Source organism: Symsagittifera roscoffensis, chromosome 8, assembly GCF_963678635.1.
Source record: "Symsagittifera roscoffensis chromosome 8, txSymRosc1.1, whole genome shotgun sequence".
NCBI classification, from domain to species: Eukaryota; Metazoa; Xenacoelomorpha; order Acoela; family Convolutidae; genus Symsagittifera; species Symsagittifera roscoffensis.
The window spans coordinates 2738627-2760864 of record NC_087069.1 but is presented as its reverse complement, the minus strand read 5'-3'; the positions used below and the strand labels follow the sequence as shown (position 1 = coordinate 2760864).

Genomic DNA, 22238 nt, shown 5'->3' with positions numbered 1-22238 from the left:
CGATTCAACTCCCTCTGAAGGTACAGTACTCGCCGATGAATTCCATGCAGGAGCAGGGATCGTCGCAGGCAAGTTACTTGCACTCGTGGAGATCTGGGAGCTCGTTTGGTTTTGGTCATTAGGTCTTCCCAGTCGGCTCTCCAATGATTGTCTTCGAGGAGGGAGAGCAGTCTCTAGCCTTTCTCTTACGTCTGAGTTGGGAGCCGCGGGAGCAGTACCATTCGCTTCCGATGCCAGAGGCCCAAGACGATTAGTGAGTGACTCCGGCACACTGCTCATCACTCTGCCTCTTCCAGTCAAACTGGTCCCAGCCAGGGAGTCAGTCGTCCTAGGTTCTTCTTGTAGCTCCTTGATATTTGTCTGAAAGGCGTCGTTGATATATCACCTTCCCCGTAGGGTGTTAAAAGGTATGCCATCTCTGGTGAGCGCGAGTTGGTCAGTCATGCGCAACGTGTTCTCAAGATTAACTCGACTGGATTGCTCCTGACCAGATTACGGATCATTTCATTCCATCGAGCCACGTTGCCATTCATAAAGTCAGCCACTGCTGTACCCACTTCCGGATTCTGGGCAAACGTGCACACACCACGAACCTCGGCTTGTATTTTCCTTCAATTCAGTCGAAAGGCAGACCAACAGAGGTTCCCATCTGCTCTCTGGGGTAACCGAAGCCCTTGAGATGTCGTTGGTGGTCATTACTATCAGCGTGAACAGTTGATCTTTGTTCTGGAACTCCGTCATCTTGATCGCTTGGGCCACGGAGGATCATCTAAAGGAAAGAACAGTGGTCTGACTACCCACAAAGATCTCGTTCAGATCCCTCACCAAGCTGTCCATTATAATCAGATGACGACTGCCCGAACAAATTGCTTGATTGCTGACGGCAGGGCTCCAGCTCATCCCATTTAGGCAGGCTCGAGGTTGCTCCTCGGCCTCTTGCAAAAAGAAGTTGCTGACCGCACGATTCTTTCTGATGTCTACCACACGAGACCTCAAGGTAGTCTTGCCACGTTTCGCTCCCGCTGGCACAATCGCCTGAGTTCGGTCTGAGTTGCTTGAAGTCTATCTGTAGGTTAGGAAGTTCCGTTTCCGCTGGTTCCGTTGTTTCCGTTCATCGCCGCTCTGGCTACTTGTTCAAATATTTCATGGAATTGAGGAGCCATGTAGTTGTCTGAAGGATCGGGTAATTTGTTCCTAGAGCTCGTTGCAGGCTGAGATGCCTGCAAAGGGGCCATTGTTTCCCTGGGGACGCAAAGCTTCTGTGCTTTCATCCTGGACTGCCCGTCCTCTATTGGTTTCCCTGACTTGTCAAGCCACATCGTGAGTGGAAGATTGTCGTACGTCTCCTTGTCCATAAACGAGAATCCATTTTTGATCTCAGGCCTGTCGGCCTCCTTTTGCTCCTGTCTCTCGTAAAACTTCGTCTTTTCGCTCAAGTTGTCGGCGTTCTGATGTTTGTCCCTTGTCCTGTGCTCGATGATCATGTCGTAACCATCCAGGCACATTATCCATCTCCCGATATAGCTCTGATCCAGTGAATACCTTTTTAACCAACTGAGTGCTCTGTTGTCGACTCGTAGCTTGAATGGCTCGCTGCCCAAATATGATCTATATTTTTCTACAAAGGTCACTACCGCGAACATCTCCGCCTTGGGTGCTCCGTACTTCATCTTTGTATCACTCAAGACTTTGCTCCCGTAAGCTATCGGTCTCAAGACTGTATTTCCTTTCCATTCCTGTTCTTGGTGGAGTATCCCAGAGATTGCTATCACTGATGCATCCGTGTCCAGCACGTACATTCCTTTTTCCGTGGGCATCCCCAACTCTGGTTTTTCATACAAATCCTTTTTTATTCTTTGGAATGAATGATTCTTCGTCCACCATTCTTCCCAGGTATTTGATCAAGTCCTTTAGAATTTCATACTTCGATGGCTTGCACTTCAGTCCCGCTCTCTTCATACAAGTAAGCACCTCGTGCATTCGTTCAATGTGGTCCTCCAGTGTGGGTGTGGCAATCACCACGTCATCTACGTAGCACATAACTAAATTGCCATATTTCTTCGTTACGCTCGTCAGCGCTTGTGCCATTAGTCGTTGGAAGGTGGCTGTCGCATTGCAGAGGCCAAGGAGCATCCTCTTCCTTTGAAACAACCCCAGTTCGCATGCAAAACCCGTCGTGTCTCTGTCTTGCTTCCTCAGTGGTACCTGCCAAAAAGCCGACCCTAGAACAAGAGTTGTGAAAAATTTCGCGTCATCTAATTTTGAGAGACATTCATCTATCCTAGGTATGGGATAGGCATCCTTCACCGTGACGGAGTTCGGATATCGAAAGTCACAAAACCTAATTTGGTCTCCTTTCTTCTTAGCCATCATTACTCCACACGCCCACGGTGATTTGGATGGTTCTATCCTGTCATACTCTAGTAGGGTCTCTATCTCTTTTCTACAATCATCATATTTGTTTGAGGTCATACAACTCGCCCCCTCCCTATGTGGCACCGCCAATTCTTCTAACTCTTTTTCATGTTCAACAAAGTTGCAGCTTCCAATGTCTGCCTTATGTCTCGAAAATACATCCTGATTCCTATCATGAACGTCCTTGATTGCTTCGAGCTGTTCATCTGATACCTTCCCCCTTAACTGTTCAATTTCTGGTAATATTGGTTTATCCATTTCCAATTGCTCTAGCGTGGGTTTTTCTAGAAACTCGAACAACCCGACAGTCCGTTGTCTGTCTCTGACTTAAGTGACTTCACAAGACCTGATTAACATTTTAATTTCTTCAATCGTCTCAAGATACAAATTTTGTTGGCATCATCTGGTTTTCGTTCCGGTCCTGAAGGGCCCTGGTGCATATCCATGCCCGAGTCCGGCCGAGCCGGCACAGTCAGGTCACCTGCGTGGTAAAATACCTCATCGTTCACTAGGAATTCCACCAATTCAACACCATGTGGCGCCAGCTCGTCCACCGTCATGTAGATGCCTCCTCTGCACTCCCTTGATAGTTCCAACAATATTACTTTCTCTTCTCCTGGCCACTTCAGTCTGGACCAATCGTAAGCTGGTGGATACACGTTATTCTACACGTCGGAGAAAACTCCGGGCTTCCTAGGGGGTGGTGCCTTCATCTTCTTTCGACTCCATGCATCGAGAAAACTGAAATCAAATGTATGCATTGCCGCAACATTCCAGCTGATAAAACGTGGCTCCATTCAATCACTCCATTTCTGTATTCTCTCTTCCACATCGCGAGCTGCTCCGAACTGAGGTCCAATGACAGGAGACGTAACTCCTAGCAGTATCCTTATCGGCAGGTACAGAGGGCACTGGTCCGGTAAAAGCCTGGACCCTGCAAGCCACACCTGCTGATTTTCCCCAACGTGTGCGTACGCTTCCGGCCAGGACGGAACTCGCATCGCCTCAACAGAATTTTTCACTATCGGTCGCAGATTCCAGAACATGGGGTTGAATTGGATATGGGAAAGGTCTTCACCGCTCATCTGACACTTAAAGTTATTATTAAAGTCCATCAATATCCATCTAGGCTCCGCTATTCTTCCAAACAGTCTGTCGTCACTGGCCAGCCCTCTCAGTTCTTTTTGTTCCACCCAATTTAGTACAGAACAATCTACTACTGAGACTAGGCTGGCACATAGCCAGCACTGGGCGGATCGGCAACTTCCTGATGTCTTTAACAAAGCTCGCTATCAGGTTCCTGGAGGCCCTCGGATAAAACGTGGACAAGAAGGATGGCATCCATCCCACTCCCATTCCGCCCAGGATCGCATCGGATTTTTCATTTTGTGCCTTCGTGGCTAAAACTACCGCTTGGAATTTTTCCAGCGACATTGTGTTCACATCCTGCATCAACTGCAAGATCAAACCTCCAGCTAGCTCCCTTTCGTTCAGCAAGTTCTTCATTTACACGTGGATATCTTTTATTACTGCTGGAGCATGTTCATGGGCGTCGTCTCCCAGCGGACACACTCTAGGCGACAAAAACAGCCACGAATTAGTGTGCGGTTTTGTCCTAAAGGCCAGTGCCAGGAGGTCCTCCTCTGATGACGTCAGATTCCGCCACCATTTTTTCCTGCGCGTTCTTCTCATAATCTACTTGCCTAAAGCAGAGGTCATTCGCCACCTGCTGCGCCAATACGTGGTCGTCATTCAATCCTGGTCTTAACTTTAATAACCTAGCGAAGTTGGACAGTTTCAACCCCAGGACGTCATCCAGCACCACATGGGTCCTTCTGTGCTCTTTTAATCCATGGATTGCGTTAGAAATGTCTGCCCAGACAGCAGGAAGTTCAGAGCGAAGGAATTGATAGGGGTTCGGATCGATAGATCTGATTGGCGCGAGAATGACCACGTCGAATCGTCCCTCATTTGAGCCGGCTATTATTATTACTTGTGGATCCAGACTGATAATTCTCTGCACGCTTATCGCCATGCCTTTTGCTTGTCCCCAATCCAGTTTGGGAGCCGTCAGAAAAATCACGTCTGGCCAAAAGAGAGAACGAGGCGTGTAGAGGTAATCCGAACTAGCCACTATCAAATACTTAGCGTTCATGATGTCGAGAGGGTCATAGGCAGCAAACAAACTACCACCCATCGGTGTGTCCAGTCCTTTATACCTCCTGTCGTCCCCTTCTACCGAGCTTGTACGGTGATGGTCTCTTGAATATTCATCAGGCAATTGGCCCGGCGGCTCGGAGAACTGCCTATACATCTGGTTAGGATGTTTTTCTGTCGTGAACTTAACCTTTCTGAGAGGTGGTATCAATTCTCTGGACCTCCGTCGGACTTTCAATGGTTTTGTCCTGAGGCAACCCACCGAGGTACAATCCTGACACCGTGTACAATCCTGACACCTTGGGGCCATTTCCGTTCATCATTCTTCTAGCGTCTGATCTACACGTCAACGTGTTCATATTTAAACTCGCTACCATTTCAGCCTTGTATTGTCCCCATTCGCTGAGATATGGACGGTTCCAGAGCAGCACACTGGACGATTCAACTCCCTCTGAAGGTACAGTACTCGCCGATGAATTCCATGCAGGAGCAGGGATCGTCGCAGGCAAGTTACTTGCACTCGTGGAGATCTGGGAGCTCGTTTGGTTTTGGTCATTAGGTCTTCCCAGTCGGCTCTCCAATGGTTGTCTTCGAGGAGGGAGAGCAGTCTCTAGCTTTTCTCTTACGTCTGAGTTGGGAGCCGCGGGAGCAGTACCATTCGCTTCCGATGCCAGAGGCCCAAGACGATTAGTGAGTGACTCCGGCACACTGCTCATCACTCTGCCTCTTCCAGTCAAACGAGTCCCAGCCAGGGAGTCAGTCGTCCTAGGTTCTTCTTGTAGCTCCTTGATATTTGTCTGAAAGGCGTCGTTGATATATCACCTTCCCTGTAGGGTGTTAAAAGGTATGCCATCTCTGGTGAGCGCGAGTTGGTCAGTCATGCGCAACGTGTTCTCAAGATCCACGAGTCTTAACTCGACTGGATTGCTCCTGACCAGATTACGGATCATTTCATTCCATCGAGCCACGTTGCCATTCATAAAGTCAGCCACTGCTGTACCCACTTCCGGATTCTGGGCAAACGTGCACACACCACGAACCTCGGCTTGTATTTTCCTTCAATTCAGTCGAAAGGCAGACCAACAGAGGTTCCCATCTGCTCTCTGGGGTAACCGAAGCCCTTGAGATGTCGTTGGTGGTCATTACTATCAGCGTGAACAGTTGATCTTTGTTCTGGAACTCCGTCATCTTGATCGCTTGGGCCACGGAGGATCATCTAAAGGAAAGAACAGTGGTCTGACTACCCACAAAGATCTCGTTCAGATCCCTCACCAAGCTGTCCATTATAATCAGATGACGACTGCCCGAACAAATTGCTTGATTGCTGACGGCAGGGCTCCAGCTCATCCCATTTAGGCAGGCTCGAGGTTGCTCCTCGGCCTCTTGCAAAAAGAAGTTGCTGACCGCACGATTCTTTCTGATGTCTACCACACGAGACCTCAAGGTAGTCTCGCCACGTTTTGCTCCCGCTGGCACAATCGCCTGAGTTCGGTCTGAGTTGCTTGAAGAGCTATCTGTGCGTTAGGAAGGTCCGTTTCCGCTGGTTCCATTGTTTCCGTTCATCGCCGCTCTGGCTACTTGTTCAAATATTTCATGGAATTGAGGAGCCATGTAGTTGTCTGAAGGATCGGGTAATTTGTTCCTAGAGCTCGTTGCAGGCTGAGATGCCTGCAAAGGGGCCATTGTTTCCCTGGGGACGCAAAGCTTCTGTGCTTTCATCCTGGACTGCCCGTCCTCTATTGGTTTCCCTGACTTGTCAAGCCACATCGTGAGTGGAAGATTGTCGTACGTCTCCTTGTCCATAAACGAGAATCCATTTTTGATCTCAGGCCTGTCGGCCTCCTTTTGCTCCTGTCTCTCGTAAAACTTCGTCTTTTCGCTCAAGTTGTCGGCGTTCTGATGTTTGTCCCTTGTCCTGTGCTCGATGATCATGTCGTAACCATCCAGGCACATTATCCATCTCCCGATATAGCTCTGATCCAGTGAATACCTTTTTAACCAACTGAGTGCTCTGTTGTCGACTCGTAGCTTGAATGGCTCGCTGCCCAAATATGATCTATATTTTTCTACAAAGGTCACTACCGCGAACATCTCCGCCTTGGGTGCTCCGTACTTCATCTTTGTATCACTCAAGACTTTGCTCCCGTAAGCTATCGGTCTCAAGACTGTATTTCCTTTCCATTCCTGTTCTTGGTGGAGTATCCCAGAGATTGCTATCACTGATGCATCCGTGTCCAGCACGTACATTCCTTTTTCCGTGGGCATCCCCAACTCTGGTTTTTCATACAAATCCTTTTTTATTCTTTGGAATGAATGATTCTTCGTCCACCATTCTTCCCAGGTATTTGATCAAGTCCTTTAGAATTTCATACTTCGATGGCTTGCACTTCAGTCCCGCTCTCTTCATACAAGTAAGCACCTCGTGCATTCGTTCAATGTGGTCCTCCAGTGTGGGTGTGGCAATCACCACGTCATCTACGTAGCACATAACTAAATTGCCATATTTCTTCGTTACGCTCGTCAGCGCTTGTGCCATTAGTCGTTGGAAGGTGGCTGTCGCATTGCAGAGGCCAAGGAGCATCCTCTTCCTTTGAAACAACCCCAGTTCGCATGCAAAACCCGTCGTGTCTCTGTCTTGCTTCCTCAGTGGTACCTGCCAAAAAGCCGACCCTAGAACAAGAGTTGTGAAAAATTTCGCGTCATCTAATTTTGAGAGACATTCATCTATCCTAGGTATGGGATAGGCATCCTTCACCGTGACGGAGCTCGGATATCGAAAGTCACAAAACCTAATTTGGTCTCCTTTCTTCTTAGCCATCATTACTCCACACGCCCACGGTGATTTGGATGGTTCTATCCTGTCATACTCTAGTAGGGTCTCTATCTCTTTTCTACAATCATCATATTTGTTTGAGGTCATACAACTCGCCCCCTCCCTATGTGGCACCGCCAATTCTTCTAACTCTTTTTCATGTTCAACAAAGTTGCAGCTTCCAATGTCTGCCTTATGTCTCGAAAATACATCCTGATTCCTATCATGAACGTCCTTGATTGCTTCGAGCTGTTCATCTGATACCTTCCCCCTTAACTGTTCAATTTCTGGTAATATTGGTTTATCCATTTCCAATTGCTCTAGCGTGGGTTTTTCTAGAAACTCGAACAACCCGACAGTCCGTTGTCTGTCTCTGACTTAAGTGACTTCACAAGACCTGATTAACAGTTTAATTTCTTCAATCGTCTCAAGATACAAATTTTGTCCCTGTGATTGGGGCAATCAAGAACTTCATTTTCTTTCACTTTTTCAGTTATTTCATACCTAGTTTTCACTGGCAGTGCGTATCCAAGCTGCCTTCCCCTCCGGAGTGTGATTGGTATATCAAGAGCACCCAAAAAGACACTGACGCAGAGGCCACCCTTGTTTATCGAGAAGGATCTTCCTAAAATAGCAGCACTTTGACTTTTGGATTGGGTACTATACATACTTGTTTGTTGTCACTTAGTTCATTATAGTTCTTCATTCTTAAACTTACTATTGCCGCTTCATTTGTTTTCAGCTTTATTTAAACTGGAGCCTTATTTTCATTCGCCATTATCAAATTTACCAGTTTAACTACGTACTTCCTTTCCGGGTTCCGAACCCTGAACATCGCATTGTTAAGATCAATAGTTACATCGAAATTCCTGATGAAATCTCTCCCTAAAATGAATTGGTCAGACTCATCTAGATTCTCCACCAACAGAAAGCTCATCCACAGATTGCGTTCTCACAGGTTAAGGGCTATTATTGGTGTCCTACCTATAACCCGAAGCGCCCCCTTGTTTGTTGCTGACAGTTGTAAGCTTGAATCGATCAGGTCATCTTTGTCAAATCCCATTCTTCTCCAAAATTCAATTGGTATTACACTCAAGACGGCTCCCGCGTCCAAGAACCCACGCAGTTGTGTCTTCTTTCCATTTAAGTCCAATACGTGTGCAGACACGTCAGCTTCTGTCACCAGATACATGGCATCCTCCTCCAGTATCCTACACTGCCAAAAGGATCTCACTTTTAGTTCCTCTGTACCAACATAGAATGGCCCGGCAAGATCCTCATCACATGTTATCATCGTTTTTGTAGGGATGTTTATACCATCTATATTCAACATGACCTCATGTGGTCCATAGGCTTCTGTGTATCTGTTGTCTACGCGAACTGATTTGCTATCACCTCTCGTGAGTAATGCCCTTAAAGCTCTAGAAGCAGTTTGCGGGCTTATTGTATCTACGTGCATCACTGTCTGATCACTCGGTTCAGTCAGGTTTCTTGTTACTTCGTTGCCGCCCACTGTGAGTGTTGAAATGATTCTTGACCCAATTTTCGTGATGCCAAATGGTTTTCCAGTTACCATTTTCAAGGTGTAGCAGTTGCTCCTGCTCATCGAGTTCTCTCCGGTCTCCGGTTCTGGTCTTGTCATACAGAGTGTCTCATTCAATCTCTGTTTTTCTATCTCCTGTTTAAGCCGTTGTTCGATTTCTTTCGTCGCCAAGTCTTGCTTCACTTTATCGATCGCTTCTGCAGCTGCCCTCTCGTAGTTTATCTCTAGAGAGTTTATTTTCTCGGACCCCCTGGCATCTTTGTTTTGTGTCACGGCCTTTACTGTCTTTGTTGACAAGTCACAACTCGCAGCTTCTTTTTTGTTCAAATCGTTTTCAGCTTGTCTGTTCCTAGTAATTTGCACTGCTGCCAGTGCTAGCTTGTGTTTCGGGTGATTCGGATTCTTCCCTACACCCCACTACAGGGGACATTCCATTCTGAAATGGCCTTCTTGATTGCAGAAAAAGCACCTCGCGCCTATCTTGATGATCAGGCCACTGTAAAATTCATGTTCTACCGTTTGACTCATGTCTTCTTCTTCCGGTGCGTATCCCAAGCTCTTCATGTCCTGCTTATATGTGGTGCAATCCATCACATGATGATCTGCTGATCCACAATTTGCAAAAGACCTACGTTTGTCCATGTCGTCTATAGGCTTGTACCATGACGACCTTTGTGGCTGGCTCCCCCCTTGCATGTTCCTGCCCTCTGAGTATGAGTACTTCTTTGGTTTCATTAACATGTATTCTCTTGACTTTTGTCTCATCTCCTCTGGGGTCGATGCAGTATCCTTTGATAGTGTATAATACGTTGCCAGCATTGTTCTCAAGTCGTCACTTCTCACCTCGTCAAAAAACTTTGAGGCGATGCTAAAGTTTATTCTATTCGTCGACTCTTCCGGGTCGCTTCTTCTTTTCAAGCTCTCAAGATCATCCAGGAATCTATCGATTGACTCGTCTTCCCTCTGTCTTCTTTTTTCAAATCTCATCATCAATTGATGACCTCTCATCCCCGACCCGAATTGGTTCAACAGTATCTCGAAGATCTTGTCCGCTGTATCACGTTCCTTCTCCTTTTTTGCTACCACGCATTTTAGTGTGGTGCCTTCTAAATTGATTAGTATTGCCGTGCAGGCCTGCCTTTCGTCGTTCAACTTATCTTGTTCTAGATGGAGTCTCATTATCTCAACCCATGTATCAATGCAACCATCTGAATCGTCCTTGAATTTCTTAGGTTTTTTGAAGGTATTTCGAGATTTGCCACTATCTGTCTCTTGAAGTCTGTGTTCCTTGTTGCGAATGATTCAAGAGTCTTGTTCATCATTTCCCAGGTACTGGCCCACGTCATGGCATCCGGTTGTACAACTATACTTGGTCCTGAATCCTCTTTTGTCCTCGCTGTGTTTGAGACACCCACTTTCATGGCAGTCCTTATTCATCCCGACGCTATGGTGCTATCAGTCCGTGCTAACGGTGTAGATTCTCGTTTCTTTCGTTGCGGTTCCGCAAAATGGACTCTAGTTCCCGATGGCATTTCCACCACTGACTTGTCTTGGGTTAATGAGTTTCTCAAGAGAGCATACAGTTTGGACTGTATGGCACAAGAACTGTCAGCTTGTTCCCTCCCCATTGTATCTAGATTCCATAATTTCTCGTTCACGGTGCCATACCGTTTCTTCACTTCTTCCATATCTTTCTTGATATGTTTCTCTCGCTTTTGTCGGTAGCCTCTACCTTGTTTGACATCTGCTGTAGCTTTACTTCCGTCGCCCTTGCCAGGTTGAAGCAGTTGTCCAGGTTCTCATTCTTGTTGTATCGTATTTCCCTTTTTAGCTCTTGGCGATCCTCCTCACTGTACTTCAGTTTCTTGTCGATTTGCTCCAACTTTGCCATCAAGTCGCCCAGCTGAAACGAAATTGTTTTCTCGTGGTTAGCCGTTGCTCCATGTGTGACCTGCTCTTCTTCTTGTTTGGCCTCTGTTGTTATTGGGGAAACTGTTCCAAATAATTTGCTTTTCTCGGTCGTTGGTATCACCTCTTCTTTCTCTCTTGGTTTCATTCCGACCATCGCTGCAATCCTCTCTGTGAACGACGTTCTTTTTGTTTGAGAATAGTCTTTTATCGTTTCCGGCGTGTTGCTTGTTGTGTCGTCTACAATCTCAATTGGTGAGAACTCTATCGTCTTCTTTTCTTGTTCCTCTGCATTTGGCATTGATGTTGATTCCGTTGTCTTTCTTTCCACCCCGTCAACACTCTGATCTGGTGTCTCAAGATCGGTTTCTCTAGCCGGTACAGTTGGTTCTTCTACTGCTTTCTCCTAGGCCTTATTCTCCTTTATGCTTCTTGTATTGACCATGTGTACTGAAATGTTCTTTTTCAATATTTCCGATTTGATGGTGCTTTCCGTTGCGACGAGGTTTGATTCTGTTTTTGTCTTGTTGCTTTTTCTTTCGGTTATCGATACCCTATTTCGTTTCATGATTTTTGTATACAATTTCTTTATTTACAATTTTAATTTTTACAAGTCCCTATTGTGAAGTCTGATTGGAATTATGTATATATACATAAAAATTTTGTTTATTAAAAGCTAAAATCAATCAAATTAGTTTAAATCAGTTTTGAATTTAAATCAATTTCAGTCCTTGGGATCCTTCGCTCAAGTGTTGGGACACTTCGTTACTGTCCCCGGACTTTTCTGAACCCTCCTAGGACCCTTCGCTCAAGTTTTGGGACACTTCGTTAGTGTCCCCGGACTTTTTTGAACCCTCCTAGGACCCATAGTTCAAATGTTGGGACACTTCGTTACTGTCTCAAGACTTTTCTGAACCCTCCTAGTACCCTTCGTTCAAGTGTTGGGACACTTCGTACTGTCCCAGGACTTCTCTGAACCCTCCTAGGACCCTTCGCTTCAAGTGTTGGGGCGCTTCATACTGTCCCAGTACTTCTCAGAACCCTCCTAGGAGACTTCGCGCAAGTGTTAGGACACTTCGTTACTGCCCAAGGACTTTTCTTAACCCTCCAAGGACCCTTCGCTCAAGTGTTGGGACACTTCGTACTGTCCTAGGACTTCTCTGAACCCTCCTAGGAGACTTCATTTGAGTGTTGCGACACTTAGTTACTGTCCCAGGACTTTTGATGAACCCTCCTAGGAGACTTCGCTCGAGTGTTGGTCCACTCGGATCTCTTGTCTTTAGTGTTGGGACAGTCGGATCTCTTGCTCCATAGTGTTTGGACACTTAGATCACTATACCAGGACTGAGTGTTGGGACACTCACTATCCCTAGACCAAGTGTTAGGACACTTAGATCACTATCCCAAGAAAGCCGGCAAGACTATTGCACTTCTTCCAACCTCGTAGCTCAAGTGTTTCTTCTTCTGGTGAATTCTCTTGTACCTTGTGTCGAGTATTGGAATTCCCGATCAACTATCCCAGTACCACCTCTAGAGCCCTAGTATTAAAAAATCCCCAAAATTCGATCTCTTTAATCAAAGTTTACCTGCTAACCCCCCTTGAACTTGCTTTTCGTTTATCAATCCGACACAAGTCGAAACACGAGTTGTTAGCAAGTCGCTTATGATATCTTCGATTCGTTAAAAGCCAATTTAATCTGTTCCGAAAACGTAAAATTTTAACTGAGAAAAATGAAAAAAATAGCAAAAAATGTGATGAATTCACCCAATATTCAAAAGCTACCAATGTGGTCTTTCGTAAAAATAATGTCTGATACCTGATTGTCACGCGTTTTTCTTCACCCCTACTAACGGTCTTATGGTTATTCTCCTTTTGGGTTCCAAAAACTGTCTATTTCCGATCCCCCCACCCGATCCGACCAGGTTACCTACCTTAATTCGATCTCAAATTCGGATATCCTTGCGTTGCAAATCTTGTTCTGAGTCTAAAGATGGATCGTTCCAGACTCTGGGACTACTAATGTAACTATATCGACGATATCGATTGAATAGTTACCATAATGTGTCCCCCCTTTTTACAATTTTCAACCGCAAACCTCTATCTTAGACAGCCCCCTTCTAACCTCCCCCCTTTCTAGCCCCCCACTTAAGCCGAAAAATACCCCAAGCGCGATGGGTGCTAAACCTCTGCTCAAGTAAAAAGGTTTCCCCAAAACGGTGGGTATTCGCATATTTAATTTACACCTATTTCCTAAAATGTAAAGTGCATTTTAACGATACCTGTTTCACCAAACAGAACCTCTGTCAACCTTCCTCCGTTTGCCCTGTTCTGTTTTGATCACACTGCTGACTGGTCACCTGCCGGTTGTGTGCCATTCGACCAGAATGGACGAAAATGCAGATTCGAAATTTTAGCAGCTAGCCTTCCGAATTAGCAGTTTTGAAGGATTGGCAGTGTTATTGGAACGATTAGTCAAACTGTGAAGGCTAGAAAATTCTGGTGTTTCAATTTTTTAAATTTTTGAAGAATGACGTCATATTTCTGAGAAACGTCAGAAACGACCATTTTGGCAGAAAACCGAAATAAACACAACAAAAACAACAGTAGTTGCGACGATAACAACGGAAAAACTTAGAATCGGAATTAGAGACGAGCAGAAATAGCAGAGACCGTTCCGAGATGCAACTAGTGTGTCGCTACAATAGTTGCAAGGCCTTTGCGAACAACGGTGAACTGTAGAAGACAGCCTTCCGAAAGGAAAATAGAGGTCATATTTCCCCGGATTCAAGAATCCGGAGAGGTCTCGGGACTGAAACTCTTAGCCTTTTATATAAACTTTTAGCTTCCCTATTATGTTTTGAATTGAATTTAATTAACATCTGAATTCATTTTGCTAGGATGAGAAGCTATGAGTTGGGGGAAACGGTTGATCCATCTTCGATGGAGATGATGATTTTTTATCTACTGAACAAAAACAATAATAATTCAATAAATAGTAGTAGCCTTGTTTTTAGAAGTGACCTCGTGGTCTGGGGTTACTGAGACCCAGCCATGAGCTTACTGATTTTGCATGTAATTAAGTTAATTTGAGCGTTCTGGTCGAAGCCGGAGAACAGTAACGTTTTTGTCGACCCGATGTTAGAAAGATCACCAAAAGAACTGGCTTTGGTAGAGACGGTGAAAAACATGTAGAGCTCTGTTTAGACGTTGGCCAGTCGTCTTAGAACCTAGCTTTATTTTCAGTCGATATGTATCTTCCGGGCGAATGTTACATAGATGTTTTTATGGCGCTCCTGGGTGTTATCCTTTTTTAACATCATGACCGGCAGAACTGTTAACGAGCACTCCGCGCCGAGCGGATGCTCACATTAACGCCCTTAATAGGCCTAAGCCGCCGGGGTGGAAGGGTAGTTCGGAACGCGGAAGCCTTCCGGATTACCGTGAATAGCTTTTTAACCTAGTTAAGACCAAAAATTCACGAACCAGGAAGGGTGGGGGATCGGCCATCCCCTCGTTCCCTGAGAGGTTTGTGACCAAAAACACTTAAAAATATATATAAAACCAAACAAAAAGTAGTTTAGTACCAAAAAAAACAAAAAACATGAAAAATAACCAAAAAAACCAAAAACAGTTAAAAAGAAGTAAACAATCAGTAGAAATCATCCCCCCAGACAAAATGTGATCCGACCCCCCCGTTTGTTGTTGATAGATATATTGTTGTTACAGGCATTTAATTCAGTCAAGGTTGTTACGATCAATTTTGTGGCCCGTTTGTGAGGCTTGTACTCTAGGGTTATTTGAGCAATTAAGCACGTTAATGATAAATTGCGCTCAATCCGGAAGGGTCAGCTGATTTGCGCTCAATTCGGAAGGGTCTTGGGAGACGACTGATCCGGCAAGCAGTACAAGGAGCAACAAGAAGGGTCTCAACGACAACAACAATCGACTGTTGGGTATCGTTAACAAGTTTTGTATCCCTTTTGGTAAAAAAATTAAGATAGTAATCTGTGGGGGGCTCGACAGTGCTGCACTGTAGTGACCCTTCACCGAACTGCGAATATCCGAGTTAAGCACCTTAATTCGGATATTAAACAAACCCGGAGGGGTATAGTATTACTAATATTATTACTTATACAGCCTATATTAATACTCCTATATCGTTTTTCAGTGAAAAACACAGAAAGCAGACCGGTTTTTAGGGTCAAAATAGCGATATTTTGATCCCCCCTCAAGTCGCGATTTTTGAGATATCGATATTTTTTGAAACGGAAAAAAAGCGCTAAATTAGTGTGTTAAATTGTAACTGCACTACTAAAATAGATAGAACCGGTTAAGTTTAGTTCGGAAGTGGTTGGAACTATTTTGGAACCAAAAACCGAATTTTCATGATTTTTGAGAAAACGGAACACCATAAATTCAGAAATTTTTTTGAAATTTTTTGAGTTAGGACAGTAAAAATAGTTGTTCGGACAACGTTCACTAGTGAATCTACAGGTTCTAAAACTCGCATCCCAAAAGTCTTCCGGGTTGCAGAGAAATCTACTTAACGTGTTTAATTTGGTGGATTCATCAATCCGGAGGGGTACAGGTAGCATAGTTTTTCGCAAATTTTTTCAACTAAAGCGTTTTAGATCGGGTCTTTTGCATTGAACTAGAATAGTATAGGCCTTTTGAGCTCGGATCAGTAATTTTTAGGTCGAAAAGAACAGAATTGCGGAAAAAGTTAGGCGGAACCTATGAGAGAGAAATTTCTTGACTTTAGAAAAAAAGACGTTTTGGTTAATAACTTTTGAACGACTGGACAGATCCAGTTGATCTTGATACCATTAGAGCAGAAATTAACCGATCTTACTGATAAGAACAAAAGTTTTTCCGAAAAACAAGCGAGAAAATTTTTTGAGTAGACCCCTCATGTTTTATAAAAAAATTGTTTTTGGAAAGCCCTTTCACCCCTACCAGAAGCTAATAGCGAAAGTAACTATAGGCTAAAGGCACAGAAAACCTCAATCGAGCCGAAGTTAGGCAAGCGATAAGACCCTTCACCGTTAGCGTGAATTGTCAAAGAAGAGGCTTAACTTCAATCCGGAAGGGTCTAGGAAAGGATCACATACCCTTCCTAGTTAATTCAAACAGCATAATAGCATCGGAGAACGTATCCGGAGGGGTATAGGTTGGAAATCAAGGAAATCTCCGAAAAGCTACTTTTACAAAACCAGAGGGCTCCCAATCCGGAGGGGTTCAAATTTTTACAAAACCGGAGGGGTCGCAATCCGGAGAGGTCTTATGTTTGCTAACTCAGAGGGGTCCAAATCCGGAGGGGTCTCAATTTTGCCAATCCGGAAGGGTCCTATTTTTGCCAATCCGGAGGGATATATAATTTTTTTTGTCAACCCGGAGGGGTATTATTTTATTAAAAGACTTAGGTAGACAGAAGAAAAGATTATAGTGAGAGGTATTAGGTTATTAACAGACAGGCTAGGAATCAGTGACTGCACTGGTAACTTGCCTTTCAATAAAGACCAGACCAAAACAAAACAGGTCCGAACTCGGATACTCGCGACACTAAGTCTAAACTGAAAAGAGCGTAATTCATTGGTGTGGATTGAAACCCAATACGTTTTTGCGAAAAGTGACTGCCCTGAGGATTTTAGTAGGTCTAGCTCGGGCAGTCCGAAGGTAGATAGGTAACACAGTACTCGGTGGGTGCAATAGACGCCCACTTGAGAAAATTACTACCTTCAAAGTTTTGTCTGTTTGGTGCAGCACCAAGCAGGGAAAGCTTTTTCTTGAAAATACAAGTTCTACTATTGTACTGCGACCGACTAAAAGTACAATACTTTAAAAAGTACAATAAAAAGGTATTTTTATTCTGTTATTTTTTTTTATTTTAAATCAACATAAATTAAGCTTGATTGGGCAGTGAGTACACTATCTTTTAAATTGACTGATATTATCATATTGTGCTAGATCTCCAATCTTACGACCGATAATCGGTTAGTCTGAATAAGTTATATACAAGCTGTACTCTGATAACATACAGGGATTCGTGGTCACTATTTAATAGAATCTTGTGAAATTTATTGTGTTGCGTTATTATTATTGATAGTCAAACTATAAGGTCACTAGCAATCGAATTGAGTGTATAGGCATTAAGAAGTGACAAATTGAGAATGAATTCAGACAAGTCAAGGATACCTAAACGAGGTAATAGCTCCAGGAAGTTCATACCTAAAAATCAAAGAAAAACAATGACCGACCCTTTTGTGGATCGGATCACATGAGCCCGGACCGACAAAGGGGAGACGGTTTCAGGCCAAATGGTTGAAACTAGGAGTCAGAAGTCCTCAGAAGAGCAAAAAGCTATGTTAGAAGTGGAGGTCCATACGGACCAGACCATGAATCAGAACCAGGAAGTACATGGACCGGAGGAGAGAGAAAGAAGGCTGGCGAGTGAATCTACTCCGGTAGAACAAGGCCATGATTTTGCTACTTCCACCGGGACATTGGACCGAGAGGAGATGTCGGAACTGTCCGACATCTCAACTGAAATATTATGCAACTCGAAGATCTCCAACAGACAACACCATGATGACAGGCGGGACTGAGAAACAAACAACGTCCTCATCGTTCTCAGAAAGAATGAAGAACATCTTCGGAAACATCTTTCCATTCACCATGGGAGTGGCACAGGAAAAGAAGGTGAATACCAGGAGGAAGAAGAGGACGAAGACGAGCAAGTGGACTTTCGATCTCAAGTCAGCTTCAAAAGGTCGACCCAGGAGAATGAGGCATACGTCGAAAGAGAGACTGGAACCATAGACAAATTTGGTGTGGTGAGAACGATAAGCAAAGACGCAAGGACAACAGGCCAGTCAAGAGGCTTTGCGATTATGATAAATTCAGAGACGCGAACTGGGGAGAGTAGAAACAAAGGGCTAGGCAACGCATTGGCGGATCCTGAAGTGGATAATGAAAAGACGTCGAGGCAGAGAGTCAAAGCCCGAATCTCGATCAGCACGAAGCTACCTGGGACCGACAGAGTGACACCACCACTAGTGACACCACTCGTGGATAACGGGGCAGCATTAGAAGAAGCCTTGACCAACATAGTGGGCAGCATAGGAGAACAGAATGAACAGATGTCAATGAGAATGAGTGAACTAGAAAGGGCAGTCCACGTCGAGAGAGATGCGGGATGATATAAATCGCAATAGACAAGAAGTTAGTAGAAGCGAAAAACGCTTGAAGGAATGAACAGATGAACACTTGGCAAAGAACTTGTCGCGAATGACAAGAGAAGCGGAACAGAGAGAGGTACGATTGAGAGACGACATGGAGAAGTTGAGAATTCAACAAGAGCAGTCTCTTGGGACTCTTGACACAAAGATAGATGCGATGATGGAGAGGCGAACTCAGGCTATCATGGATAGGTTGGACGGGCTACTAGGCAGCAAGAGTGGACCAAAAGAAGGGTAACCGAACTCGGGAGGTCCCAGCAGGGAGCCGAAGGTGAACTTCAATGACCATGAAAGGAGGAGAAATATGGATCCACTAGAGGTAGGGGCAGTTCATCGGGCTATGCCACAAGGGATAATAGAACATGGGGCCCGTACAGTAGAGCAAGTTCAACAGGGAATATACAGACCTCTAACGAAAGACCGACGCAAGGCACACATGCGACTGGGAGAGGTGATTCCGGTAACAGGAGACATGCGAGCCCAGGGAGGAGTCATGTGGGCCAAGGGGGAAACATTCACGGCTATTCTGATTGCAGGGATGCACCAAATACAGAGCCATTAACAAGGTGTGAGGACACTCAGGCGGGGCACTCGAGAAATGCTACGGCAATGGCCACAGCCTTTGAGCCCCTGAACAGGTCTTTGGAGACATTCCTGACGAGGTTATCCAGAACCAATGAACGCAGTGAGAAGTCCAGAAGAGTCTTTAAGAAACCAAGATGCTACAAAGACGAATCTGATGGTTGTATTGATACCTGGATAGAGGTAATGAAACTGCATTTCGAGGAAGAGGATTTATCCTAAAGACAAGAATGCAGTGCGCTTACCAGTAACTTGGAAGGGACAGCCCTGAACTGTGTCATGGCCAAGAAGCGATATCAGCGAGATACAGCTGAGAAAATCTTCGAAATCTTGTTAAAACGTTTCGGATCAGGGGTGCAGGGGCACCAGGCAATGATGCGCTTCGAGAAACGGAGACAACGAGAAGATGAGACGATAGACAAGTTTCTAGACAATTTAGAGATGCTTAGAAGACGCAGCCAACCGGATGAGTCAAACAGAAGGATGAGCCTGGCGGTAGCCTCTAAATTCATCGATGGTGTGAAGAATGATGAACTTCGAACAATGCTAGCGACGCATTACACACCACTAACAACCAATGCGCCAACACCGGAGGAGTTGAGGCTCAAGTCGAAAGAATATCTTTTGTTGAAACCTCCTTCGAGATCTGGATATTATAAGAACAATTATGGCAATTTTAACAACGGACCAGCAAACCAAGGGAACAACTGGTACAAACCGAGGGATGATATGGACAAGAGATGCTCTTGTGCCAATTGCAGTTCAACGGACCATTATGTGACAGCATGCCCAACTAACAAACAAGGCATGAAAGCAATAGGCTTTAGCCTCCAGGACGAAGATGCGTCAGAAATTGACCATGAGAATTTCATGAGAGGAGTAATTGCGAAGTTCGGCCCGAGGTGTTTATTTTGCAACTTGGAAGGTCATTTTAAATTAGATTGTCCGCAATTCTGAGTGAAAGTCAGCAAGGCTCGCCTGTTGAGTGAAGCGGAGGCGCGCAGAAAAGACAAACCGCAAGAACTGGCGACGAAGAAAATGCAAGCGGTAACTAAAGAGACATGTGAACCGGAAACAGTGACTGCGGCCGATGACTTCAAGATTGATTATAGGGCAGCCGCGAGGGATTCTCTAAATAGAGTGCAGCAGGAACTGGTGACAAAAGAGATTGAACAGAATGTGAAACTCGAACTGGAAAATGAGAATCTACAGGAGCAACTGAATACCTTCGAAGCAACGGAGGTCGAAGAGACTAAAGCACCAAGCAGTTTGAGCATGAAACTTAATTTGACCTCCGGTCAGAGATTCGGCATGGTGCCGCAAGGAAGCAAGATACAGTTGATAATCTCTGTGGCTGGACACCAGGTAATCAGAAATCTGAGTGAACCATCCGAGTTCACTTTGATGCATTTGGACACATATGCAGATTATCTGAGGCAGGTGGAGCCACGCACTGAGTCGAGAGCTGTGCGAGCACTACTAACAACGGGTGGCCCTCGCATAGAGAAACTTCATGGACGGTACGTGGAAGTCTATGGGCAGTATCAAGTGATGCTGAACGTGGATGTAATCAGTATCTACACCAGGACTTATGTAACAACAGATAGTGACCAAATAGGGCAGATCTATTTGGATGAGGAGGAACTACGCACATCTGCTCGACACCAAAGGAAAGAAAATCGGGGTCACAGGGCTTCTGGACACAGGAGCGGTAGTGAGTGTGATGCCGATAAAAACTTGGGAAAGAATGGGCTTCACGAGGGAAGATCTAATTCCAACGAATCTCCGACTGGCCGCCGCCAATCGAGGAGCAATTTACGTAGCCGGAAGAACACCAATAACGGTTCCCCAAATGGGAGGACGGGATCTTTGGATGAGCTTCCTGGTGGTAGAGAATTTGGACGACGCCGACCAATTCATCTTGGGCAGAGATTTTGTCAGGAAATTTGACGTGATGATTGAAATGAACAACGGTCTGATACGGATTAGAAACCCGGACCGGAATCATGTTAAGAAACCAATTAATAGGATAATAACAAACGAAAACAAGGTACCAATTTTCTTAGATAGAAAAGTGAAACTACAGCCAGGACAGGCTGTGGTGGCAATTTTTTAAATGAGAAATTTAAATTCGTTAAGCGATTGTAAACAGGTTTGTTTATTACCAAATCCAAATAGTCAGAGTTCGGTGATTTTAGGCCGGAGCTTCTCGGTAACGCGAAATGGACTGTGTGTCAGTGTGTTATTGAACACACTGGACACCACGGTTCAATTTAGCTAGGAAAGAAGCTTAGTTACGCTTTGCCGATGAGGACCGACTATGAGGAGACACAAATCTTGAAGAAACATAGTGTGAAAGACTGTCCTTATCATGCCAATAAAGATAAAATTTTAAAGAGGATTAATGAATTAAAATCTATTCATAAATTGTTTTCAATGAAATCCGAAACGGACGACGGCTTATCGAGCTGCTCGAATTTTCCGGAACGCCCCTCGTCATATGAACTAGACTCTGACAAACCGGTTTTGCCAGAGATCGAACATTTAAAAGGGAAAATAGGTGAGGGAGATTTCGAAAAATTGCGGGAAGTTTTAAATCGAAACTCTGATGTTTTTTCAAGACATAAGGCGGATATCGGTTGCTGTAATTTCGTCGAACACGAAATCGAACTTGAGGAGGGCGCAGTTACCCATATGGAAGGCGCAAGTTGAATGCCGCCACATAAATCGGAAGCAAGCCGAGCGGAAATAGAAATATTGCTCGAATACGACATGAGAGAACCCTCAAAATCGCCATGGGCTTGCGGGGTAGTAATAGGGAAAAAGAAAGGGGGCAGCTTAGGTTTTGTTGCGACTTTCGCTACTTGAACGCGGTAACTATAAAAGATGCGTACCCGATATCGAGAATAGACAAGAGCCTCTCTAAACTTCGTGATGCCAAGTACTTCACCACATTGGACTTGGGTTCTGCCTTCTGGCAGGTCCCGCTGCGGAAGAAGGATAGAAAAAATACCGGATTCGCGTGTGAGTTGGGGTTGTACCAGTGGAAGAGGATGCCCTTCGGCTTGTGCAACGCAACGGCCACTTTTCAAAGACTGATGGCTCAGGCTTTGACCAGAGTGACCAAGAAGTACGGGAATCTTATGATGTGTTACGTGGACGACGTGGTCATAGCGACACCAACCCTGGAAGACCACATTGATCGGCTCGATGAGGTCTTTGGATGCATGAAAAGAGCAGGCTTGAAGTTCAAACCATCGAAATATGAAATCCTTAGGGATTCGATCAAGTACCTGGGAAGAATGGTGGACAGGCATGGTGTGAGGCCGGACCCGGAAGCAGTAGAAGCAGTGTTGACATGGAAGGCTCCCAGAACGGACACACAGCTCCTGAGCTTCCTAGGGTTTGCCAACTACTACCGGGAAAGGATACTACCATAAAAGGATATGCGGACAAGGTCTATCCGATGCAGAAGCTGATGCGCAACAAAGGGAAAAAGTTCGAATGGAACGATGAAGCACAAGTTGCCTTCGAGAACATAAAGCGGGAACTGTGCGAAGCGCCAGTGCTAGGCATGCCTAC

At 45.0% G+C, this 22238-nt stretch overlaps 2 protein-coding genes across 2 annotated transcripts; both read right to left on the bottom strand.

Moving 5' to 3' along the window:
• Positions 1 to 1073: 1073 nt before the first annotated feature.
• On the bottom strand, positions 1074 to 1817 carry LOC134853227 (uncharacterized). Its single transcript, XM_063869188.1, has one exon. The coding sequence runs from the start codon at positions 1815 to 1817 to the stop codon at positions 1074 to 1076; it is 744 nt and encodes a 247-aa protein (XP_063725258.1).
• A 4276-nt stretch (positions 1818 to 6093) lies between these two features.
• On the bottom strand, positions 6094 to 6837 carry LOC134853225 (uncharacterized). The gene has a single exon (XM_063869186.1). The coding sequence runs from the start codon at positions 6835 to 6837 to the stop codon at positions 6094 to 6096; it is 744 nt and encodes a 247-aa protein (XP_063725256.1).
• Between the last annotated feature and the right edge of the window lie 15401 nt (positions 6838 to 22238).